The 24507-nt window shown below is 51.2% G+C and overlaps 1 protein-coding gene across 1 annotated transcript in view; it reads left to right on the top strand.

Moving 5' to 3' along the window:
- LOC119952384 overlaps positions 1–24301 on the top strand; it is a 397406-nt gene extending 373105 nt beyond the window's left edge. The window contains exon 64 of the mRNA XM_038776091.1: positions 20966–24301. Within this exon, the coding sequence (XP_038632019.1) occupies positions 20966–24110 (3145 nt within the window). The 3' untranslated portion in view covers positions 24111–24301. The remainder of the gene's footprint in view (positions 1–20965) is intronic.
- The last annotated feature ends 206 nt before the right edge of the window (positions 24302–24507 follow it).

Below are 24507 nucleotides of genomic sequence, written 5' to 3'. Positions count from 1 at the left end.
TACCTTGAACTGAGTGGCTTGCTAGGCCCTTTAAGAGGCAACCATATTTCTGTGGATCTGGAGCCACATGTGGGGCAGACCATGTGAGAGTGGCAGATTTCACTGAAGGGAACCAGTTAGGCTTTAACAACAATTGACAATAGTTTCACAGTCATTATTAGATATGGGTCCCTGGAGCATTATTCTTGGTCCGTGGCTTATTAGTCCAGTGGAGACACCACAATGCCTATGGCCTCCCAAATGAGCATTATGACTTAGTGCTAACCCCCTGCCTTTTCCCCATACCCTTGCACATTGTTTCTATTCAAATAATCATCTAATGCCTTCTTGAATGCCCCCATGAAACCTTCCGGGCAATGCATTCCCGACTCGAACCACTCGCTCTTCAAAAAGGTTTTTTACTCACATCACATCTGCTTCTTTGCAAATCGCTTTAAATTTGTGCCCTCTCATTCGGACCCTTTTATGAGCAGGAACTGTTCGTCCAACTCCTCTTTCCTTCCCCCTCATGATTTTGAAAATCTCTATTAAACCTCCTGCTAGATTTCTGCTCTCCAAGGATGAACAGACCCAACCTCTCCAAACCTCTCCAGTCTAACCTCAAAACTGAAGTTTCTCATCTCTGGAACCATTCTTAAAAATACTTTGGGGACTCTCTCCTCCTGGGCACCTAACAATGCGCATAGTACTTCAGCTGAGGTTAAACAAGTGTCTTCTGTAAATTCAGCATAACCTCCTTGCTCTTGTATTCTATGCCCCTAATAATAAAGATGATGTGGAGATGCCGGCGTTGGACTGGGGTGAGCACAGCAAGAAGTCTTACAATACCAGGTTAAAGTCCAACAGGTTTGTTTCGAATCACTAGCTTTCGGAGCACTGCTCCTTCCTCGGGTGAATGAAGTGACAGGTTCCAGAAACATTTATATAGACAAAGTCAAAGATGCAAGATGATACTTTGAATGCAAGCAGGTAATTAAGTCTTTACAGAGTCAGAGAGAGGGGTAACCCAAGGTTAAAGAGGTGTGAATTGTCTCAAGCCAGAACAGTTGGTAGGATTTCGCAAGCCCAGGCCAGATGGTGGGGGATGAATGTAATGCGACATGAATCCAAGGTCCCAGTTGAGGCTGTACTTATGTGTGCGGAACTTGGCGACCAGTTTCTGCTCTGCGATTCTGCGTTGTTGCGCATCTTGAAGGCCGCCTTGGAGAACGCTTACCTGAAGATCAGAGGCCGAATGCCCTCGACTGCTGAAGTGTTCGCCGACTGGAAGGGAACATTCCTGCCTGGTGATTGTCGCGTGATGTCCGTTCATCCTTTGTCGTAGCGTCTGCATGGTCTCGCCAATGTACCACACTTCGGGACATCCTTTCCTGCAGCGTATGAGATAGACAACGTTGGCCGTGTCGCATGGTATGTACCGCATACCTGGTGGGTGGTGTTCTCACGTGTAATGGTGGTACCCATGTCGATGATCTGACACGTCTTGCAGAGATTGCCATGGTAGGGTTGAGTGGTGTCGTGGTCGCTGTTCTGAAGCCTGGGTAGTTTGTTGCAAACAATGGTTTGTTTGAGGTTGCGCGGTTGTTTGAAGGCAAGTAGTGGGGGTGTGGGGATGACCTTGTCAAGATGTTTGTCTTCATCGATGACGTGTTGAAGGCTGCGAAGAAGATGTCATAGTTTCTCCGCTCTGGGGAAGTACTGGACGACGAAGGGTTGTGTCCCTTGTTTGTCTTCTGAAGAGGTTGGTGTGGTTTTTTTGCTGTGGCGTGTTGGAACTGTCAATTTATACACCAGATGCATCGATGGCATTTGTTTCCTTTGGATCCACGGCAAAGAATCACTGAAACGACCACACGATGACATCAATAAGTTTCATCCCACCATCAGACTCACCATGGACTACTCTATAAAATCAGTTGCATTCTTGGACACACTCATCTCCATCAAGGACGGTCACCTCAGCACTTCGCTTTACCGCAAGCCCACAGATAACCTCACGATGCTCCACTTCTCCAGCTTCCACCCTAAGCACATCAAAGAAGCCATCCCCTATGGACAAGCCCTCCGTATACACAGGATCTGCTCTGACGAGGAGGAGCGTAACAGACATCTACAGATGCTGAAAGTTGCCCTCGTACGAACGGGATATGGCGCTCGACTCATCGATCGACAGTTCCAATGCGCCACAGCAAAAAAACGCACCGACAGAAGACAAACACGGGACACAACCGACAGAGTACTCTTCGTCATTTAGCCAGGTCTCTGTTCAAGACGCAACATCATATTTCCAGATTGTAATCTGTACCTCTAATACCCCAATTTTATTCACAAACATGCACAGTAACCCTGATTTAGACGTCATTACTTTCTCCCTTCGTCCAACTGGAAGGGGCTGGTTTAGCACAGTGAACTTAACAGCTGGCTTGTAATACAGAAGAAGGCCAGCAGCGCGGGTTCATTTCCCATACCAGCCTCCCCGAACAGGGGCCGGAATGTGGTGACTAGGGGCATTTCACAGTAACTTCATTGAAGCCTACTTGTGACTATAAGCGATTATTATTATTACTTCCCCTATTAACTTACTATTCTCTATGCGAGTGCCAACCCAGTACTGTGAGTGGCCAGGTATTCCTCTCTAATACCTCCTGTTGTTTCCCACACCTCTGCTGAGTTAAGTTAAAGCCTTTGCGACATGAGTAGAAAAACACCCATAAACAACCTGTAGTACCTTGTCAGACAGGGTAACACCAAGTAGATCAACAAATAAATGAAAATGAAATGAAAAATGAAAATCGCTTATTGTCACGAGTAGGCTTCAAATGAAGTTACTGTGAAAAGCCCCTAGTCGCCACATTCCGGCGCCTGTTCGGGGAGGCTGTTACGGGAATCGAACCGTGCTGCTGGCCTGCTTGGTCTGCTTTCAAAGCCAGCGATTTAGCCCTGTGCAAAGTAACTATTACAGAGAGTAAGGTAAAGGATGCCTTACATCACACCTCCAAACTCCAAACTGGCAAGGAAACTGGCTCAGTCCAAGGATTTGCATGCTCTGGCCCAATTGGCTGGACTGGTCACATTACCCTCTGAGCACCCGCTCCTTAAAGGGGCAGGCTGCCAAATCCCTCCCTTTTTAAGATCCTGATTAACATTTCAATAAAAATGGAACTATTTACAATGTTCAGCAACAAATGGATCTCCACACGGTCCCTTTATAAGGTAAGTGGGTCTGGGGACTTCCTGATCCTTTAGGAGCATTGTAATTTATTAATGGTTGCTCCAGCAATAGAGCTAACTTCAGGTTGAACCTCAATGAATTGATTCTCGACTTGCGAAGGCGCATCAGTGCAGATAACATCTCCACTTCCCACTGGAACACTACTTGATTCTACCTCGAGGTGACTCACTACACTACTACTTTCATCCATAGTGTTACGGCAACCTGGACTGGTGAGAGTCAATCCCAGCCCCACAGGCCCCAGTCAATCCCAGCCCCACAGCCCCCGGTCAATCCCAGCCCCACAGGCCCCCGGTCAATCCCAGCCCCACAGACCCCGGTCAATCCCAGCCCCACAGGCCCCGGTCAATCCCAGCCCCACAGGCCCCGGTCAATTCCAGCCCCACAGCCCCCGGTCAATCCCAGCCCCACAGGCCCCCGGTCAATCCCAGCCCCACAGACCCCGGTCAATCCCAGCCCCACAGCCCCCGGTCAATCCCAGCCCCACAGCCCCCGGTCAATCCCAGCCCCACAGGCCCCCGAGTCCCAACACAAGTGAATTAAACAATAATTCGTATAAAAATTCCCGAAATCTGTGACCCTTGGCTGCCCAATAATTTACAGACACCAGGTTTGTAAGCTGAAACATAATGGGCGTGATTCTCCAAAATGGAGATTAAGTGTTCGCGTCGTCGTGAACGCCATAGGGGGCCAGCATGGCACTGGAGCGGTTCACGCCACTCCAGCGTCCTTACGCAGCGCCAAATGGGCGCCACGCCAACCCGCGCATGCGCAGTTGGGGCAGCCCAATCCTGCGCATGCAGAGTTAGGCCGCGCCATCCTGCGCATGCATGCGCGGGGAACTTCTTACGCGCAGCGGCCACTCACCAACATGGCGCCGGTGTTCTGGGGCCATCTGCGGAAGGAGGTAGGCCTGGGGTGGGGGGGGAGAGGCCGGGCCGCCGATCGGTGGGCCCCAATCGCAGGCCAGATCCCATCGGAGGCCCCCCCCACCCCGGTGAAGGAGGCTCCCCCCCCCCCCCCCCCCCCCCCGCCAGCGGCCGCCCCCCCCCCCCCCCCCCCAGCATGCATCAGGCTCAGATTGATTCTTTTGGAGCAAACAGGACTGAGGCGGGACCTGATTCAGGTGTATACGATTAGGAAGGGCATGGACAGGGTGGATAGAAAGCAGCTGTTCCTCTTAGTTGAAGGGTCAATAAAACGGGTCATAATTTTAAGGTCAAAGGCAGGAAGTTTAGAGAGGATTTGAAGAGGGTGGTGGGAATCTGGAATGCACGGCCTGGGAGGGTGGTTCAGGCAGGAAGCCTCACAATCAGTAAAAGGTATTTGGATGAGCAGCTGGAATGTCATTACATTCAAGGTTGTTGGTCAAGTGTTGGGAATTGGCTTAGTGTAGAATAGTCATTTTGTTTCATTGCAAGCTTGATGGGCCGAAGGGCTTCGTGTGTACTGTACGATTCTATGACCTGTGATGACATGAAGTGCTATTCTATAGGCGATCAAGAAAGGGGCCAATTTCGTTTTGAGAGAGAAGGCTCTCTCAGCCAGTCCATTTGAAGCAGGCTGATAGGGAGCAGTTCAAACGTTGAACGCCATTGCTTCTCACAAAATGTTGGAACTCTTCACAAGTGAATGCAGACCCATTATCCGAGACTGGCACCTCGGGTAACGCATGGGTGGCAAATGTCACAGTTTTTCTACCATTGCTGATGAGGTCATGGAATTCATTTTGTGTATGTCCAATCACTTGCAGCGTGCATCTGTTATCAGCAGGCATATGGTGCCCATGAACGGACACACAAAATCAACCCATGGTCAACCTGGGGTGCATTAGGTCTGCAGATGGCAATTTGTGCTGCATTTGACATTGGTCACATTGACCAAATTCTCTATGTCAGTATCTATCCCTGGCCACCACACACGTGTGAACATCACCACCTTTATCATCCCAGGAAGGCACAGTGTAACTCTTGTCATAATAACTTTCCAGCAGGTGGGAACGACCACCCTTGCTCCCCATAATAATATGCCACCTTCACAACTTAAGTCGTCTTTTATCTGAAACGGTCTTAATTGCTCAGACCTATTAAAATAATGCCAGCCCTGGAGGACCGTATGCTTAATTCTAGATAATATGAAGTCTTTCAGGGTCCAGAATTTGGCCGGTCGCACCGACACAGATAATGTATCGAGAAAGTTTAGAGCAAGAATATTTTCCTGTGGCTCAGGTGGTATTCTTTCTGGTCAGTGAAGGCTGCGTAGAGAACCTGCATTTGATACGTGCGTGCGTGGCCTATGCTGAAAAGTATCGGGACAGGATTCTCCTTTAGCTGATGCTGAAATCGCGGCAGGCACCGTTTTGAAGCCATATGGCAATGCTCCAACACTTTGACAGTGGCGACAGTCCATTCCGGAACACATTGGGAGGCGGTGGCATAGTGGTATTGTCACTGGACTAGTAAACCAGAGTCCGAGGGAAATGCTCCAGAGACCCAGGTAATGCTCCAGGGACCCAGGTTCAAATCCCGCCAATGCAGATGGTAAAATTTGAATTCAGTAAAAATCTGGAATTAAAAGTCTAACAATGACCATGAAACAATTGCCCTAAAAACCCATCTGGTTCACTAATGCCCTTTTGGGATGGAAATCTGCCTTGTTCTATATTCTAAATCCTTACCTGGCCTGGCCTACATGTGACTCCAGACCCACAGCAATGTGGTTGACTCTTAAATTCCCCCTCAAGGGCAAATAGGGATGGGCAATAAATGCTGGCACAGCCTGCATCGCCCACGTCCCATGAACGAATATAAGGAAAACATACAGGAAACACCGTTTGCATATCATTAGGGGGCCCAACGCAGTATTCTCCGGGGCTGCCACGATTCTCCGTCTCCGATGGAACAAGTTCCTGACAGCGCAGTTCATTTGTGCTTTTAGAAATCATGAAACCGGCGTGGAGGCTGCTGAGGGAGAGAGGGGAGGGTAAGGAAAGTGTCCAACATCGCTATAGTGTGCTGAAATTGTGCCGCTAGCCGGGGGGAGTAGCTGGGTGTGGCCAGGAGGTGGGCTGTGGGGTCGGGATGGACGGGCACAGAACACCATTGCCGGAGCCGGCAAGGCAGCCATGCAGCTGTACACAACTCTAACAGCCCACTTTAAACTTAGTGCCACATGACGTATGGTTGTCCCCCAGGGCAGGCTGCCCTCTGACCCCTAGGTGCCCTCTGACCCCAGCCAACCCACCAGCAGGATGGGCACGCTCCAGCACAGCCAGTGCCACCTTGTTGGCTGGGATGAGTGTGTGTGGGGAGTGTAATGTGTGTGTGTGGGGCTGGGATGAGTGAGTGTGGGGAGTGTAATGTTGGTGTGCGGCTGGGATGAGTGTGTGTGGGGAGTGTAATGTGTGTGTGCGGCTGGGATGAGTGTGTGTGGGGAGTGTAATGTGTGTGTGCGGCTGGGATGAGTGTGTGTGGGGAGTGTAATGTGTGTGTGCGGCTGGGATGAGTGTGTGTGGGGAGTGTAATGTGTGTGTGCGGCTGGGATGAGTGATTGTGGGGAGTGTAATGTTGGTGTGCGGCTGGGATGAGTGTGTGTGGGGAGTGTAATGTGTGTGTGCGGCTGGGATGAGTGTGTGTGGGGAGTGTAATGTGTGTGTGCGGCTGGGATGAGTGTGTGTGGGGAGTGTAATGTGTGTGTGCGGCTGGGATGAGTGTGTGTGGGGAGTGTAATGTGTGTGTGGGGCTGGGATGAGTGTGTGTGGGGAGTATAATGTGTGTGCGGCTGGGATGAGTGTGTGTGGGGAGTGTAATGTGTGTGTGCGGCTGGGATGAGTGTGTGGGGGGAGTGTAATGTGTGTGTGCGGCTGGGATGAGTGTGTGTGGGGAGTGTAATGTGTGTGTGCGGCTGGGATGAGTGTGTGTGGGGAGTGTAATGTGTGTGTGCGGCTGGGATGAGTGTGTGTGGGGAGTATAATGTGTGTGTGCGGCTGGGATGAGTGTGTGTGGGGAGTGTAATGTGTGTGTGCGGCTGGGATGAGTGTGTGTGGGGAGTGTAATGTGTGTGTGCGACTGGGGTGAATGTCTGTGGGGAATGTAATGTGTGTGTGCGGCTGGGATGAGTGTCTGTGGGGAGTGTAATGTGTGTGTGCGGCTGGGATGAGTGTGTGTGGGGAGTGTAATGTGTGTGTGTGTGGGGAGTGTAATGTGTGTGCGGCTGGGATGAGTGTGTGTGGGGAGTGTAATGTGTGTGTGTGGCTGGGATGAGTGTGTGTGGGGAGTGTAATGTGCGTGTGCGGCTGGGGTGAGTGTGTGTGGGGAGTGTAATGTGTGTGTGCGGCTGGGATGTGTGTGCGGCTGGGATGAGTGTGTGTGGGGAGTGTAATGTGTGTGTGCGGCTGGGATGAGTGTGTGTGGGGAGTGTAATGTGTGTGTGCGGCTGGGATGAGTGTGTGTGGGGAGTGTAATGTGTGTGTGCGACTGAGATGAGTGTGTGTGGGGAGTGTAATAGAACATAGAACATAGAACAGTACAGCACAGAACAGGCCCTTCGGCCCTCGATGTTGTGCCGAGCAATGATCACCCTACTTAAACCCATGAACCCGTATACCCGTAACCCAACAATCCCCCCATTAACCTTACACTACGGGCAATTTAGCATGGCCAATCCACCTAACCCACACATCTTTGGACTGTGGGAGGAAACCGGAGCACCCGGAGGAAACCCACGCACACACGGGGAGGACGTAATGTGTGTGTGCGGCTGGGATGAGTGTGTGTGGGGAGTGTAATGTGTGTGTGCAGCTGGGATGAGTGTGTGGGGAGCGTAATGTGTGTGCGACTGGGATGAGTGTGTCTGGGGAGTGTAATGTTGGTGTGCGACTAGGATGAGTGTGCATGGGGAGTGTAATGTGTGTGTGCGGCTGGGATGAGTGTGTGTGGGGAGTGTAATGTTGGTGTGCGGCTGGGATGAGTGTGTGTGGGGAGTGTAATGTGTGTGTGCGACTGGGGTGAGTGTCTGTGGGGAGTGTAATGTGTGTGTGCGGCTGCGATGAGTGTGTGTGGGGAGTGTAATGTGTGTGTGTGTGGGGAGTGTAATGTGTGTGTGCGGCTGGGATGAGTGTGTGTGGGGAGTGTAATGTGTGTGTGCGGCTGGGATGAGTGTGTGTGGGGAGTGTAATGTGTGTGTGTGGGGAGTGTAATGTGTGTGTGCGGCTGGGATGAGTGTGTGTGGGGAGTGTAATGTGTGTGCGGCTGGGATGAGTGTGTGTGGGGAGTGTAATGTGTGTGTGTGGCTGGGATGAGTGTGTGTGGGGAGTGTAATGTGCGTGTGCGGCTGGGGTGAGTGTGTGTGGGGAGTATAATGTGTGTGTGCGGCTGGGATGTGTGTGCGGCTGGGATGAGTGTGTGTGGGGAGTGTAATGTGTGTGTGCGGCTGGGATGAGTGTGTGTGGGGAGTGTAATGTGTGTGTGCGGCTGGGATGAGTGTGTGTGGGGAGTGTAATGTGTGTGTGCGACTGAGATGAGTGTGTGTGGGGAGTGTAATAGAACATAGAACAGTACAGCACAGAACAGGCCCTTCGGCCCTCGATGTTGTGCCGAGCAATGATCACCCTACTTAAACCCATGAACCCGTATACCCGTAACCCAACAATCCCCCCATTAACCTTACACTACGGGCAATTTAGCATGGCCAATCCACCTAACCCACACATCTTTGGACTGTGGGAGGAAACCGGAGCACCCGGAGGAAACCCACGCACACACGGGGAGGACGTAATGTGTGTGTGCGGCTGGGATGAGTGTGTGTGGGGAGTGTAATGTGTGTGTGCAGCTGGGATGAGTGTGTGGGGAGCGTAATGTGTGTGCGACTGGGATGAGTGTGTCTGGGGAGTGTAATGTTGGTGTGCGACTAGGATGAGTGTGCGTGGGGAGTGTAATGTGTGTGTGCGGCTGGGATGAGTGTGTGTGGGGAGTGTAATGTTGGTGTGCGGCTGGGATGAGTGTGTGTGGGGAGTGTAATGTGTGTGTGCGGCTGGGATGAGTGTGTGTGGGGAGTGTAATGTGTGTGTGCGGCTGGGATGAGTGTGTGTGGGGAGTGTAATGTGTGTGTGCGGCTGGGATGAGTGTGTGTGGGGAGTGTAATGTGTGTGTGCGACTGAGATGAGTGTGTGTGGGGAGTGTAATAGAACATAGAACATAGAACAGTACAGCACAGAACAGGCCCTTCGGCCCTCGATGTTGTGCCGAGCAATGATCACTCTACTTAAACCCATGAACCCGTATACCCGTAACCCAACAATCCCCCCATTAACCTTACACTACGGGCAATTGAGCATGGCCAATCCACCTAACCCACACATCTTTGGACTGTGGGAGGAAACCGGAGCACCCGGAGGAAACCCACGCACACACGGGGAGGACGTAATGTGTGTGTGCGGCTGAGATGAGTGTGTGTGGGGAGTGTAATGTGTGTGTGCAGCTGGGATGAGTGTGTGGGGAGCGTAATGTGTGTGCGACTGGGATGAGTGTGTCTGGGGAGTGTAATGTTGGTGTGCGACTAGGATGAGTGTGCGTGGGGAGTGTAATGTGTGTGTGCGGCTGGGATGAGTGTGTGTGGGGAGTGTAATGTTGGTGTGCGGCTGGGATGAGTGTGTGTGGGGAGTGTAATGTGTGTGTGCGGCTGGGATGAGTGTGTGTGGGGAGTGTAATGTGTGTGTGCGGCTGGGATGAGTGTGTGTGGGGAGTGTAATGTGTGTGTGCGGCTGGGATGAGTGTGTGTGGGGAGTGTAATGAGTGTGTGGGGCTGGGATGAGTGTGTGTGGGGAGTGTAATGTTGGTGTGCGGCTGGGATGAGTGTGTGTGGGGAGTGTAATGTGTGTGTGCGGCTGGGATGAGTGTGTGTGGGGAGTGTAATGTGTGTGTGCGGCTGGGATGAGTGTGTGTGGGGAGTGTAATGTGTGTGTGCGGCTGGGATGAGTGTGTGGGGAGCGTAATGTGTGTGCGACTGGGATGAGTGTGTCTGGGGAGTGTAATGTTGGTGTGCGACTAGGATGAGTGTGCGTGGGGAGTGTAATGTGTGTGTGCGGCTGGGATGAGTGTGTGTGGGGAGTGTAATGTTGGTGTGCGGCTGGGATGAGTGTGTGTGGGGAGTGTAATGTGTGTGTGCGGCTGGGATGAGTGTGTGTGGGGAGTGTAATGTGTGTGTGCGGCTGGGATGAGTGTGTGTGGGGAGTGTAATAGAACATAGAACAGTACAGCACAGAACAGGCCCTTCGGCCCTCGATGTTGTGCCGAGCAATGATCACCCTACTTAAACCCATGAACCCGTATACCCGTAACCCAACAATCCCCCCATTAACCTTACACTACGGGCAATTTAGCATGGCCAATCCACCTAACCCACACATCTTTGGACTGTGGGAGGAAACCGGAGCACCCGGAGGAAACCCACGCACACACGGGGAGGACGTAATGTGTGTGTGCGGCTGGGATGAGTGTGTGTGGGGAGTGTAATGTGTGTGTGCAGCTGGGATGAGTGTGTGGGGAGCGTAATGTGTGTGCGACTGGGATGAGTGTGTCTGGGGAGTGTAATGTTGGTGTGCGACTAGGATGAGTGTGCGTGGGGAGTGTAATGTGTGTGTGCGGCTGGGATGAGTGTGTGTGGGGAGTGTAATGTTGGTGTGCGGCTGGGATGAGTGTGTGTGGGGAGTGTAATGTGTGTGTGCGGCTGGGATGAGTGTGTGTGGGGAGTGTAATGTGTGTGTGCGGCTGGGATGAGTGTGTGTGGGGAGTGTAATGTGTGTGTGCGGCTGGGATGAGTGTGTGTGGGGAGTGTAATGTGTGTGTGCGACTGAGATGAGTGTGTGTGGGGAGTGTAATAGAACATAGAACATAGAACAGTACAGCACAGAACAGGCCCTTCGGCCCTCGATGTTGTGCCGAGCAATGATCACTCTACTTAAACCCATGAACCCGTATACCCGTAACCCAACAATCCCCCCATTAACCTTACACTACGGGCAATTGAGCATGGCCAATCCACCTAACCCACACATCTTTGGACTGTGGGAGGAAACCGGAGCACCCGGAGGAAACCCACGCACACACGGGGAGGACGTAATGTGTGTGTGCGGCTGAGATGAGTGTGTGTGGGGAGTGTAATGTGTGTGTGCAGCTGGGATGAGTGTGTGGGGAGCGTAATGTGTGTGCGACTGGGATGAGTGTGTCTGGGGAGTGTAATGTTGGTGTGCGACTAGGATGAGTGTGCGTGGGGAGTGTAATGTGTGTGTGCGGCTGGGATGAGTGTGTGTGGGGAGTGTAATGTTGGTGTGCGGCTGGGATGAGTGTGTGTGGGGAGTGTAATGTGTGTGTGCGGCTGGGATGAGTGTGTGTGGGGAGTGTAATGTGTGTGTGCGGCTGGGATGAGTGTGTGTGGGGAGTGTAATGTGTGTGTGCGGCTGGGATGAGTGTGTGTGGGGAGTGTAATGAGTGTGTGGGGCTGGGATGAGTGTGTGTGGGGAGTGTAATGTTGGTGTGCGGCTGGGATGAGTGTGTGTGGGGAGTGTAATGTGTGTGTGCGGCTGGGATGAGTGTGTGTGGGGAGTGTAATGTGTGTGTGCGGCTGGGATGAGTGTGTGTGGGGAGTGTAATGTGTGTGTGCGGCTGGGATGAGTGTGTGGGGAGCGTAATGTGTGTGCGACTGGGATGAGTGTGTCTGGGGAGTGTAATGTTGGTGTGCGACTAGGATGAGTGTGCGTGGGGAGTGTAATGTGTGTGTGCGGCTGGGATGAGTGTGTGTGGGGAGTGTAATGTTGGTGTGCGGCTGGGATGAGTGTGTGTGGGGAGTGTAATGTGTGTGTGCGGCTGGGATGAGTGTGTGTGGGGAGTGTAATGTGTGTGTGCGGCTGGGATGAGTGTGTGTGGGGAGTGTAATGTGTGTGTGCGGCTGGGATGAGTGTGTGTGGGGAGTGTAATGTGTGTGTGGGGCTGGGATGAGTGTGTGTGGGGAGTGTAATGTTGGTGTGCGGCTGGGATGAGTGTGTGTGGGGAGTGTAATGTGTGTGTGCGGCTGGGATGAGTGTGTGTGGGGAGTGTAATGTGTGTGTGCGGCTGGGATGAGTGTGTGTGGGGAGTGTAATGTGTGTGTGGGGCTGGGATGAGTGTGTGTGGGGAGTGTAATGTGTGTGTGGGGCTGGGATGAGTGTGTGTGGGGAGTGTAATGTGTGTGTGCGGCTGGGATGAGTGTGTGTGGGGAGTGTAATGTGTGTGTGCGGCTGGGATGAGTGTGTGTGGGGAGTGTAATGTGTGTGTGCGGCTGGGATGAGTGTGTGTGGGGAGTGTAATGTGTGTGGGGGGCTGGGATGAGTGTGTGTGGGGAGTGTAATGTTGGTGTGCGGCTGGGATGAGTGTGTGTGGGGAGTGTAATGTGTGTGTGTGGCTGGGATGAGTGTGTGTGGGGAGTGTAATGTGTATCTGCGGCTGCAGCTTGTCAGCCTCCCGAGTGTCAATCAAGATTTGTGTTGACGTCAATGCTTGGTCTTAGAAACGGAGAATCCTGCCCTAGGCTTCTAACAATAGAGCCAGCATTGGACGCTAGCTGAATCTATGGGAGGATTGGCCTTTTCCTCCATAAATTAATGTAACAAGGGTCTGTGGTCAGGAATTCCATCCATGAATGTGTTGATGGAACTTCAAAGATTATGGCTAGTCCCTCATATTTGATTTGAGAGTCAGGTTTTTCAGCATCAGTTAGAGCCCTCGAGGTTGACGCGATAGGCCTTTCTACATCATCTTCCATCTTACGCAACAAAACCGCTCCGATATCCGTAAGGAGACACGTCACAGGTAAAGAATTATGAGCGGGATTCTCCGTCGGCCAATGCCGAAATCGGGAAAGGCGATTGAGCGGATTATCGGTTCTGGTGCCGGAATCATGGTGAACGCCGGCATTCACGCCAAAACCCAATTCTCCGGTGGCTCAATAGCGGCGTCAATGTGTTCCGCTCTGCAGCTACAGTAAACACCATTGGTGGGTCATTAGCAGACCTGACCCGGTATTCTCCGGGGTCTCCCCGATGCTCCGCCTCCACTGGGGGCTATTCCCGACAGCGAGGTTCGTTTGTGCTTTTAAAAATAGAGAAACAGGCGCCATGGCTGCTGAGGGAGAGGAGGTAGGATGAGAGATGCAATCGTGGGCTGCTGGACTGGCAGGCTGGGGGCGGGGTCTAATAGGGCTGGGCCAGGTGATGGGGGGATGGGCATATGACCGATGTGTGGTGTTGCAGCACATCCCCTGAGGGAGTCACCGGCATGGGCCCCATCACCTCCTCCCTCGGGATGTCCAATGGCCCCCAAGCTACTCCATGAGACAGGGGTATGAGCGGAGCCATCCCCTGAGGCCCCCTTACCATTTGTCGCTGCCAGTCCTCGAGCCCCACTCTCGTCTAGACTAAGGTCTCCATGCTTGCGGCCATGGAGCACAGAGCGTGGACCATCTCCATCTGGGACTGCGTTACATCACGTTGCGACTGTGCCACCACATTCTGGGACTGTGGTATATCAGCCATCTCTCCCTGGGTCTGAGCCACTTCCCTCTGTGTCTGTACCATGTTGGCCAGCGCCTGGGCAATGCCGCCAACGCTCTTGGCCGTGGCCCACTGTGACTGGCCTAGACTCAGGAGCGCCGCTGCAATGTCCAGGTAGCCCCAGGACAGATTGCCCCAGGCTATGGACATGCTGGTCCAGAGCTGAAATCCCCGCCCCGAGGCATCCACCGCAGACGCCACGTGTGCAGTGGAGGCCTAGGTGGCACACACAGCCAGCACCACCTCCTGATCTTGCATGCGGCTGGGCTCCTCCAGCTGCAGGTGCTGGATGCTCGCCAACAACCCCTCATGTAGCCCCTGGTTCTGCGACTGTACCTCGATGATTGATAGGAATGTCCATTCCAGAAGCCCGAAACCTGACTGGACGGCAGCTAGTCTCTGGGGTCGGCCTGCCCTCCGACAGTCCGCCCCCTCGGGGGTTCCGACCTCTGCATGTTGTATCAGACCATGTGTGTGTGTGGTGTGCACCAGATAGTGTCCCCGGAACCTCTTCACTATAATGCCCAAACGAGGTGAGTGTCTATAGGATGGTGGTGTGTGTCGGAGACAGCTGTGATGGGACATCCGTGTCATCCTCACCCGAGCTCCAGGGTGTCCTGGGTCTCGGGACTATGGCTCGCGTCCCTGTCGGTGTCACCCTCGTCGCTGGTCGGCACCTGGGGCTGTGGCTGTGGCACTGGCTGGGGGCGGGCGTACACCACGGGGCCCCGCCCCATTACCAGCAGGTTCTGAAAGACACAAGACAAGATGCATGATTAGACCGCGGGCCGGGGGGAGTGGGGGTGGAAGCGGTGTGTTGGAGTTGGGGAGGGGGGGGGTGGGGGGAGTATATTGGGGAAGGGGAAGGGGGTGTTTTTGGGAGGGGGAGTAGGGTGGTGGTGGTGGTGGAGGGGGGGGGGGGGTGTGAGTGAGAGCGTGCTGTGAGGGTGAGAGTGGTGTGTCACAGGGAATGGCAACTTAACAGGGTCTCACTTCCTTGTCCAACGCTGACTTCCACCCCGGTGACTGCCCTTTCCTCGGGCCCACCAGCCACGTCTAGGTACCCCTCCAGTTTTTTCCCGCTACCGGCGGTTATGGGCAGGGTTCTCCTGAGGCGACGCGGGGAACAGAAAACGCACAGTGTTAGACAGTCCGATTCATGCAGCCCAGTGGTGGGTAGCTGGTGGGTTCAGTGGTCTGGGCACGTGCATGGCAGCAAGTATGGGTGCGGCATGTGGTGCAGGGTGGGGGTTTGGTTGCCATCCAGGTGGTGGGGGTTGACAGGTGTGTGGGATGGGGGTTGGTGCCAGGGAGGGGCACAGTGCTGCCTACTCATCCTGGCTGTCCTGGGGAGGTTGTGTAGTTTCTTATGACCAGTGCGGACAGTGTTGCTGACCTCCGCCACCTGCTTCCAGGCATGGCGATTGGCAGCGGCAGGCAGCTTCCTTCTCGGGCTGGGATACAGGGTGGCCCGCCTCTCCTCCACCGTGTCTCGCAGGGTCTCAAGCTCGGTGTCCGTAAAACAGGATGCCTCTCTCCTCGCTGCCGTCTTGTTGGCTGGAATGGTGTGTGGGGAGTGAAGTGTGTATATGCGACTGCAGCTTTTCAGCCTCCCAGTAGGCGGAGTATAAATGTGTGTGCTCTCCGAGCTGCAGCCATTTCGACAGCAGCTGCAGGAGGCAACACATTTCTGCTCAATAAAGCCTCGATTACTCTCTACTCTCGTCTCATCATAATTGATAGTGCATCGATTTATTAAGCAGAGATTTTACAGCGATAGACCACCGCATCAAGCCAGATTGCCTGCAGATGCACCCTGAAGCAGACAACACCACCTCGGCCTTCGACCACTGGCTAGCTTGCTTTGAAGCCTACATTGGATCAGCGACAGAACAACCCTCAGAAGCACAGAAACTCCAGGGCCAGGATCCTCCCCAACCCTGCGGGGCGGGGGGTCCCGGCGCGATGGAGTGGCGTGAACCACTCCGGCGTTGGGCCGCCCCAAAGGTGCGGATTTCTCGGCACCTTTAGGTGCCAAGCCCTAACCTTGAGGGGCTAGGCCCGCGCCGGATTGGTTGGCGCCCCGCCGGCCGGCAGGAAAGGCCGTTGGCGCCACGCCAGCCAGGGCCAAAGGGACTTCGCCGGCCGGCGGACGTCCCGCATGCGCCGGAGCATCAGCAACTGCTGACATCATCCCCGCGCATGCGCAGGGTAGGAGGTCACTTCTGCGTCTGCGATTGTGAAGGCTATGGCCAACGTTGAAGGAAAAGAGTGCCCCCACGGCACAGGCCCGCCCGCCGATCAGTGGGCCCCGATGACTGCCTCGGTGGCAGATGAATGGTGGACACACATATTTATACTCCTCCTACTGGGCGGAGCCAGCCGGCAGGGGCTACCGGCGAACCTGTAATACAGATCCTACCTTCCATCCCCTAATACAGGTGTACAGTGTACAGTACTTCTACCGGCCAGACCGAGAGCACCTGGTGAAGGCCTCCTGTCCCTTTGAACGTCTCAGCATGGACTGCAAAGGGCCCCTCCCCTCCTCCTACCGCAACACGTACTTCCTTATCATGGTCGATGAATAATCCAGATTCCCCTTCGCCATCCCATGCCCCGATATGACATCTGCCACAGTCATCAAAGCCCTCAATAGCATCTTCACTCTGCTCAGTTTCCCCGCTTATATCCACAGTGACCAGGGCTCCTCCTTTGTGAGTGATGAGCTGCTCAGCAAGGGCATTGCCGCGAGCAGAACGACCAGCTACAACCCCCGGGGAAACGGGCAGGTAGAAAGGGAGGATGGGACAGTCTGGAAGGCCGTCCAGCTGGCCCTACGGTCCAAAAATCTCCCGGCCTCCCGCTGGCAGGAGGTCCTCCCCGACACACTTCACTCCATCCGATCGCTACTTTGCACTGCGACTAATGCAAGCCCCCATGAATGTCTCCTTGCCTTCCCCAGGAAATCCGCCTCCGGGGTTTCGCTCCCAATGTGGCTGGCAGCTCCAGGACCCGTTCTCCTCCGCAAGCGCGTGCGGCTCCACAAGCCGGACCCGTTGGTCAAGAGGGTACAGCTAATCCATGCAAACCCGCAGTACGCCTCACCCCTACGGCCGCCAAGACACAGTCTCCCTCAGAGACCTGGCACCAACTGGTTCCCCACCCCCCCCCCCCCCTCATCTGCCCAGGCGCCACCCATCCTCCCCCCAGTGCACCTCACTACTGCCCCCGCTGCAGGACGATCCGTCCTCCCCTTGGTCCCACCCAGGGATGAAGATGAGCTCTACACGTTCCCGGAGTCACCGGCGACCAAGCCCGTGCCTGCATCACCACTGGGACTGTGGCGCTCACAACGGAGGATCAAGGCATCCGACCGGCTAAATTTGTGAACTTTCCCCAAAATGTTAACCTTAAAAATGCTCACATCCATGTAAATAGTTTTCCCACCACCTCCGCTGGACTCTTTGTTTAACAGGGGGTGAATGTGGTAGTCATCACAGTCTGTATATATCACGTATATGAGATGTAATACGGTAACGCTCTTGTATTACAGATACAGGGGTAGATCCCTGCCTACTGGCTCCGCCCAGTAGACGGAGTATAAATATGTGGGCTCACCGAGCTGTGGCCATTTCGGCAGCAGCTGCGGGAGGCAACACATCTCTGCTTAATAAACCCTTGATTACACTCCACTCATAACTCGTCGTAATTGATAATGCATCAGTCTGGATGACTGCAAAGCCAGTTTTTAACCTGTTGAAAGACGTTTTTCTGATGCTGTCTCGAATACCATCTGTGGGGCTTCTGGAGCAGTGAGTCTCGGGATGCCAACATTGTAGAGGGATCAGAAATAAATCTTCCGTAATAACTCCCATTCCTAAAAATGATTTCAATTCGGACACGGTTTTGAAGGTCGGTGCTTGCTTACTTGTTTTATCTTCTCCATAGGGGGCAGCCCTGGGGCATCTCCTCTAAGCCCTACGTACATCACATCATCAGCCTGGAACATACAGTTTTCCTTTTTTAGCTTTACTCTAGCCTCCTTAAAACTTTTTAAAAACTTCTTTGCTAGGTGCTCCTCTTGGAATGCTCCTGTAATCAGTACATCATCCACATCGACAACTACATTAGGTGGGTCCTGGAGAAAGCATTCCATCTTATGCTGGAAAATCTCACATGACAATGAGACTCCAGGGGTAGCTGGGTACATTGGTAGAAGCCTTTGTGGGTAATTATTTTCTAGCTGCCTCGTTCAGTTCTAATTGTTAGTGCGCATGGCTCGTATCAACTTCAGAGTAAGTTAAAGCTCCTGCTAATTTAGCTTAGAAATTTTCAATTCTTGGATTGGATATCAGTCCAATGTTGGTGCCTTATTCATGATTAAAATGAACGGCAGATGGAGTTTAATTTGGATAAATGTGAGGTGATGCATTTTGGTAGATCAAATCAGGGCAGGACCCATTCAGTTAATGGTAGGGAGTTGGGGCAAGTTACAGAACAAAGGGATCTAGCTGTACAGGTTCATAGCTCCTTGAAATTAGAGTCGCAGGTGGTCAGGGTGGTGAAGAAGGCATTCAGCATGCTAGGTTTTATTGGTCAGAATATTGGATACAGGAGTTGGGACGTCTTGTTGAAGTTGTACAAGACATTGGTAAGACCCACACATGGAATACTGTGTTCAGTTCTGGTCACCCTATTCTAGGAAGGATATTGTTAAACTAGAAAGAGTGCAGAAGAGATTTACGAGGATGCTACCAGTACTTGATAGTCTGATTGATAAGGAGAGACTGGATAGGCTGGGACTTTTTTCCCTGGAGTATAGGATGCTTAGGGGTGATTTTATATAGAGGTCCATAAAATAATGAGAGCATAGATAAGGTAGATAGTCAACATCTTTTCCCAAAGATAGAGGAGTCTAGAACTAGAGGGGAGAGATACAAAAGAGACCAGAGGGGAAGTTTTTTCGCGCAGAGGGTGGTAAGCATTTGGAACGAGCTGCCAGAGGCAGTGGTAGAGGCAGGTACAATTTTTTCCTTTAAAAAACAGTTAGATAGTTACATGGGCAGTGTGGGTATAGAGGGATATGGGCCAAAAGCAGGCAAGTGGGACTAGCTTAGCGATAGAAACTGGGTGGCTTGGACAAGCCGGCTCCAAAGTGACTGTTTACATGCTATAATCACCTATGACTCTATAATTTATAATCCTCACATATCCTAATGGTCTTATCTTTTTCCAAGAGTGGGGTGTCAATTACAAGGGGTCACGATTTCAAGGTGAGAGGGGGAAAGTTTAAGGGAGATGTGAGTGGAAAGTTTTTTACGCAGAGGGTGGTGGGTGCCTGGAATGCTTTGCCAGCGGAGGTGGTAGAGGCGGGCACGATAGCATCATTTAAGATGCATCTGGACAGATATATGAACGGGTGGGGAACAGAGAGAAGTAGACCTTGGAAAATAGGCGACAGGTTTAGATAAAGGATCTGGATCGCGCGCAGGCTGGGAGGGCCGAAGGGTCTGTTCCTGTGCTGTAATTTTCTTTGTTCTTTGTTCTATCTGGTTTAACCACTAGCACAATGGTAGCCACCCACTCCGAATATTTATAAGCTTGATGATATCTAATTCATCCAGCCACTTGTGTTCAGACTCAACCTTCTCCTATAGAGCATAGGGCACAGGTTGGGCTCCTTACCTCTTCACTCTTTTTTGCTCTGAGAATCTTTGATTATTACTTTCTGCACCTTCAGCCTGGCGCCACGACTACCAGCGGCTTCCCACCAAACTTGGTGGACCTCGCCTGTTTGCACGCTTTGCGCTTCCAACGCATCCCCCCCCCCCCCCTCCTGACCTCGCCACTTTCCATTGCCTGGGCGATCTCTAGTGCCTTCCTTAAGGTAATAAACTCTGCCATTGCTAATAATTAATTCTGTACGGCCGTGCCGTCAACACCAAAGACTAGCTGGTCTCTCAACATGTCATTGAGTGCAAACCCAAACGCACACTGTACAGCCATTTGTCTTAGACACGTCACTAATGCTGTTATCATCTCCACTGAGGCTCTTTAAATTAACTAGTCCAGTCACAACACCACTACCCCACCGCCTCCCGAGTACCTTCACATTTATACACTGGATCCAAAAAAACGATCTGAAGAAGAAACTCCAGACCAGACCTCACCAACCTTTACGCCCTGAAGCCTCCCGACTTCCCCTCCTCCACCCCCACCCAGACCAGGCACCAAACCCCTCACCATTATCAGGCCCCAAGATCTCACATCCACAGCACCTACCCCTGGCTTCTGTCATCTACTACCATGATGCCTCTGCTCTGCTCCAGAATTACCTCCCCCTCTATTTGACCTACCTAAAATTGCTTCCTGTTCTATTGCCCCACTTCCATACCACCTCCTCCAGTTGATCACCTTCCAACTCCTCCCCAAACACCCACCCTTCCAGTTCATAGAATCATAATCATAGGATTCCTACAATGCAGAAGGACGCCATTTGGCCCAACGAGACTGCCCGACCGTCCAAAAGAGCAACCCACCCAGGCCCGCTCCCCCACCCGATCCCCGTATAATACCATCTAACCTTTGGACACTAAGGGGCAATTTAGTAAGGCCAATCCACCTTACCTGCACATCTAGGGAGGAAACCGGAGCACCCGGAGGAACCCCACGCATCACTTCTTGTGTGATGTCAACCCAGATGGATAAAGGTCTTGGGTTTCCCAACTGGCAAGGGCCGATTCACCAGGGTCGGATGAGATGGTTAAATGGTCAATAATTGGTAAATTAAGAGCTTCAATAAGCCCTAGGGCAGGTGACCCACCTGATTGTGCCCCTGACCCAGTTTAATCACACTGGGGCAGAGGTGGGTGGGTATATCGCAGGCATGGTACCCACTGGATATTACATGGTCCACCACCTCCAGATCTGTCAGTTTAATTTATTGTGTATGAACCACCCCGCTGGCTGTGCAAGAAATTGACAGAAAAGTGTGCATCTAACGAATAGCCTGCATGTGACTTGTGATCTTACCGTAATTACAGATTATGTTGGACAGTTCCATCTGTTTGTAGTTGAATACATTTCCTAGATGATTTATTTAGAGATAGTTGTGCTTGTAAACGCATACTGAAAGTCCAAATTTGTTTCAGGTCTCCAACAATCACCATTATAGAAAGCGGGTCTCCAGATGGAACAAGGAAATATACTGTTTGTCCCACAAGGAAGCAAAGTACAACTATTTGCCACAGTACAAAATTCAAGCCATCACGACGTCAAATGCGGCAAAAACATCAGAAAGACATATGCTCCGATGTTTCAAGTGAAAGTAGCTGCAGGTCCACTGAAACAATTACTCTTCCACCACCTCGGATCATATCTACATGTCCACAACCTCTTCCCTCACATGTCTCTCGTGCATATTCCCCTCGCCCACTATCCCCTTATCCAGTATGCCCTTGCTCACGATCGTCTCAGTTACCAGCCAAACCACAAGAACTGATTCCTTCACCACACCAACAATATTCATGCAAACTGACTACTAAACCAGAAATAAGAGAGACAATATTGCCCCCTCATCAAGATCTATGTGTTCGCTCAGCCCCAAGAGTGATGTCATCATATGATGTAGGTTCGCCAATTTCAGAAAGGGATATTCACCAAGCTTCCCGCCTTCTACCAACCTCAAGGATGATATCATCGTATGATGTAGGAACGCCAATTTTAGAAAGTGGAACAGATCATCAAGCTTCACGTCTTCTGTCAACGCCAAGACGATTGTCATATGATATAGGATCGCCAGTTTCAGAAAGGGATATTCACCAAGCTTCCCGCCTTCTACCAACCTCAAGGATGATATCATCGTATGATGTAGGAACGCCAATTTTAGAAAGTGGAACAGATCATCAAGCTTCACGTCTTCTGTCAACGCCAAGACGATTGTCATATGATGTAGGATCGCCAGTTTCAGAAAGGGATATTCACCAAGCTTCACGCCTTCTGTCAACACCAAGAATATCATCTTATGATGTGGGATCAGCCATTTTACAAAGGGACACATTGTCCGATCATCAAGCTTCCCACCTTCTACCAACCTCAAGGATGATGTCATCGTATGATGTAGGATCGCCAATTTCAGAAAGGGATGTAACATTTTCAGATCATGATGCTTCACAAATTCTTTCAACCTCCCAAATGGCACCTACGTATGATGTTGCACCATCCATTTCAGCGAGGGCCATACACCCAGGCTCTGTTTCTGATAAAGGTCTTGTCAGGAGCATTCATCGAGACACAGTTCCAGCGCAATTATTATCCCAATCAGCTCCCTTTCTTCCCACTCGCTCACTAATGAAACAACAAACAACCACTGCCTACCCAAGCCAACTTGATAGAAGAAATATCACATATCAAGATGATAGTTCTCATTATCCTTTATCAATTCTGAGGACAAATGCAAAATCGATGAGTTCAATGCCTGAACCTGATGAGTCTCAAAAGTCTGATTCACTGAAATTTGATAGTCTGGACAGGAGCAGCAGGTCAGCTTATATTTCCGATGTTGGTGACATCGTCAGTGTTGAATCATATGTTGACCCAACATCATCTATTTCCAGGCCAATAGTAAGTTCACAGCACGTTGTTCCTGAAACCCTTTTATCATCATTCACTCCACAATCTAGGCACGTGACACCCTCCTTATCACCAGAACCCATATCTGTCTCATTTGCTCACCCACCACGCTACGTAACTCCTCCACCACAAAGACCCAGATCACAATCAGTTAATATTCCAGTGGCACCTTTACAATCCTTTCATGCAGATGGGTATAGATTCCAAGGTAATGTATCATCAGGAGATTTGGGCCCCAGGTCGCACTATATTCCCAAAGGAAGTGACATGGGAATTCACGTCCCAGAGATTGACCAATCCTCAATGCACTCATTAATTCATCTTCCACAAGGCGTTAGCCAGTCACGGCTTCTGTCACAACCTCAAATCCGGTCACCCACCTTATCACATCAGCAGCTTTCAAACTTAGCTTCGCCAAGTCTTCACAAAGAATCCGCATTGGCTTACATACCTTCTAGTCAACATATACCTGCAGGTGAAAGGGGCTATAGAAGTGTCACACACGCACCACAATGCCAATTCCGTCCACAACGACGAACTGTTTCATCTCCAGCGTTAGCTGGTCGTTCATTTGTACAACAGCAAGTACCCCCTCTTTCCTATGGAGATTTATCAGCACAATCTATTCAGGACCTATCCAAAGAGGATTCTATACTGATGGCGGAGGACACATCCTATCCCCTGGCTGGTGTCTCACAATCGCCATCATTACACGGCTGGATGTCCACTGATAGCCCCTCAGTGGGAGAGATGAGTCGGAGCAACATTCCCAGCCGGGCTGACTTTGCAAGTATTTCACCGGACAATCTTCAATCAAGAGTGCATTCCTTTGATCCATCAATGACGTCTTCCTCTATTTATTCGCCAAGCAGACACCTATCATTCTTCCCTTCTTACCAGAGTGTAACACCTGGATCCCCCCACGAATCCTTCTCTATACCATCCGAGGCCGAATATCTCGGATCACAAGATGTATTCCAAAGCAGAAGCCCATTACCTAAAGTGCCTCCACCACCTTTCTCGCCATCTCATCAGTCCATCCAGCAATCACTTTCTTTTCCATCTTACCAACCGCTATCTCCTTTATCTCTATCATTCCTCCGTCAACCATCAATACAAAGAATATCTACCTTTCCTCCTGGCAGTCTTAGTCCAAGGCCCAAGGATTCATTCGACACCGCTAATTTTGAGGACAGTGCCTTTCTGAAGATGTCACCTATTTCGCAGTCATTCATCCACAGAAAGTACTCCTACCCACCTGCTTCTCCGTCATTCTTTTTCAGTCCAAACGAACTGTCTTTATCTGGTGATAACGTGTTCACATATCCAGATGGTTCTCAACATCTGGCATCAACACCTAGAGACTCGAGAACACTGGCAGTTAACATAGATCCTGATCTATTTCACAGTGCCATTACTTCACCAAGCAGCGCTAGTTCTGAATCGACAGCGGGAACCCATCAGAGGAGTTTTGAAGACAGTTTCCTAACTTCCTCAGACAGTGCGTCCCACGTGCAACCTTCAGCCAAAGACAAACAATTTGGCCCACCCAGTGACTACTCCATCAATGAAATTGGCAGTGACATCAGCTCGCCATATAGTTCACACTACTACACAGCCAGAAGTTACTTTAATGATTCCAGTGATCACACAAACAGCGATTGAAAACTGACTCCTCATTAAAAAAAAACAGGAAGAGAAATTTTACTTAAAATTATGATTTTAAAATATATAATGTAATAAATAATTCAGTACATAGTGCAACATTATTAGTTAGATCACTGAACAATGATTTGGTGCACATCTGTTAGATGACTAGAACACATATCAATCAGTGATTGGACAAAATGTCACAAATAAAGGCATATAATCCTATAATGATGAATATTTTTCTCTGATCCTTTAGTTTTGTTGATTATTTGGTCATGGTAATTTGTTAGCACAATCAATTCTAGACAGGTTTTATTCAGCAAACTGATCATTTGAACTGAATATATGATTAGTGCAACATATCTGTACAACCTGATTGGGGCGTGATTTAACGGTAAAGTTTCCAAGTGTG

This window comes from Scyliorhinus canicula, chromosome 17 (genome assembly GCF_902713615.1).
Source record: "Scyliorhinus canicula chromosome 17, sScyCan1.1, whole genome shotgun sequence".
NCBI lineage: Eukaryota > Metazoa > Chordata > Chondrichthyes > Carcharhiniformes > Scyliorhinidae > Scyliorhinus > Scyliorhinus canicula.
Note: the sequence above shows the minus strand (reverse complement) of the source record. Positions and strands in the feature narration are given on the sequence as shown.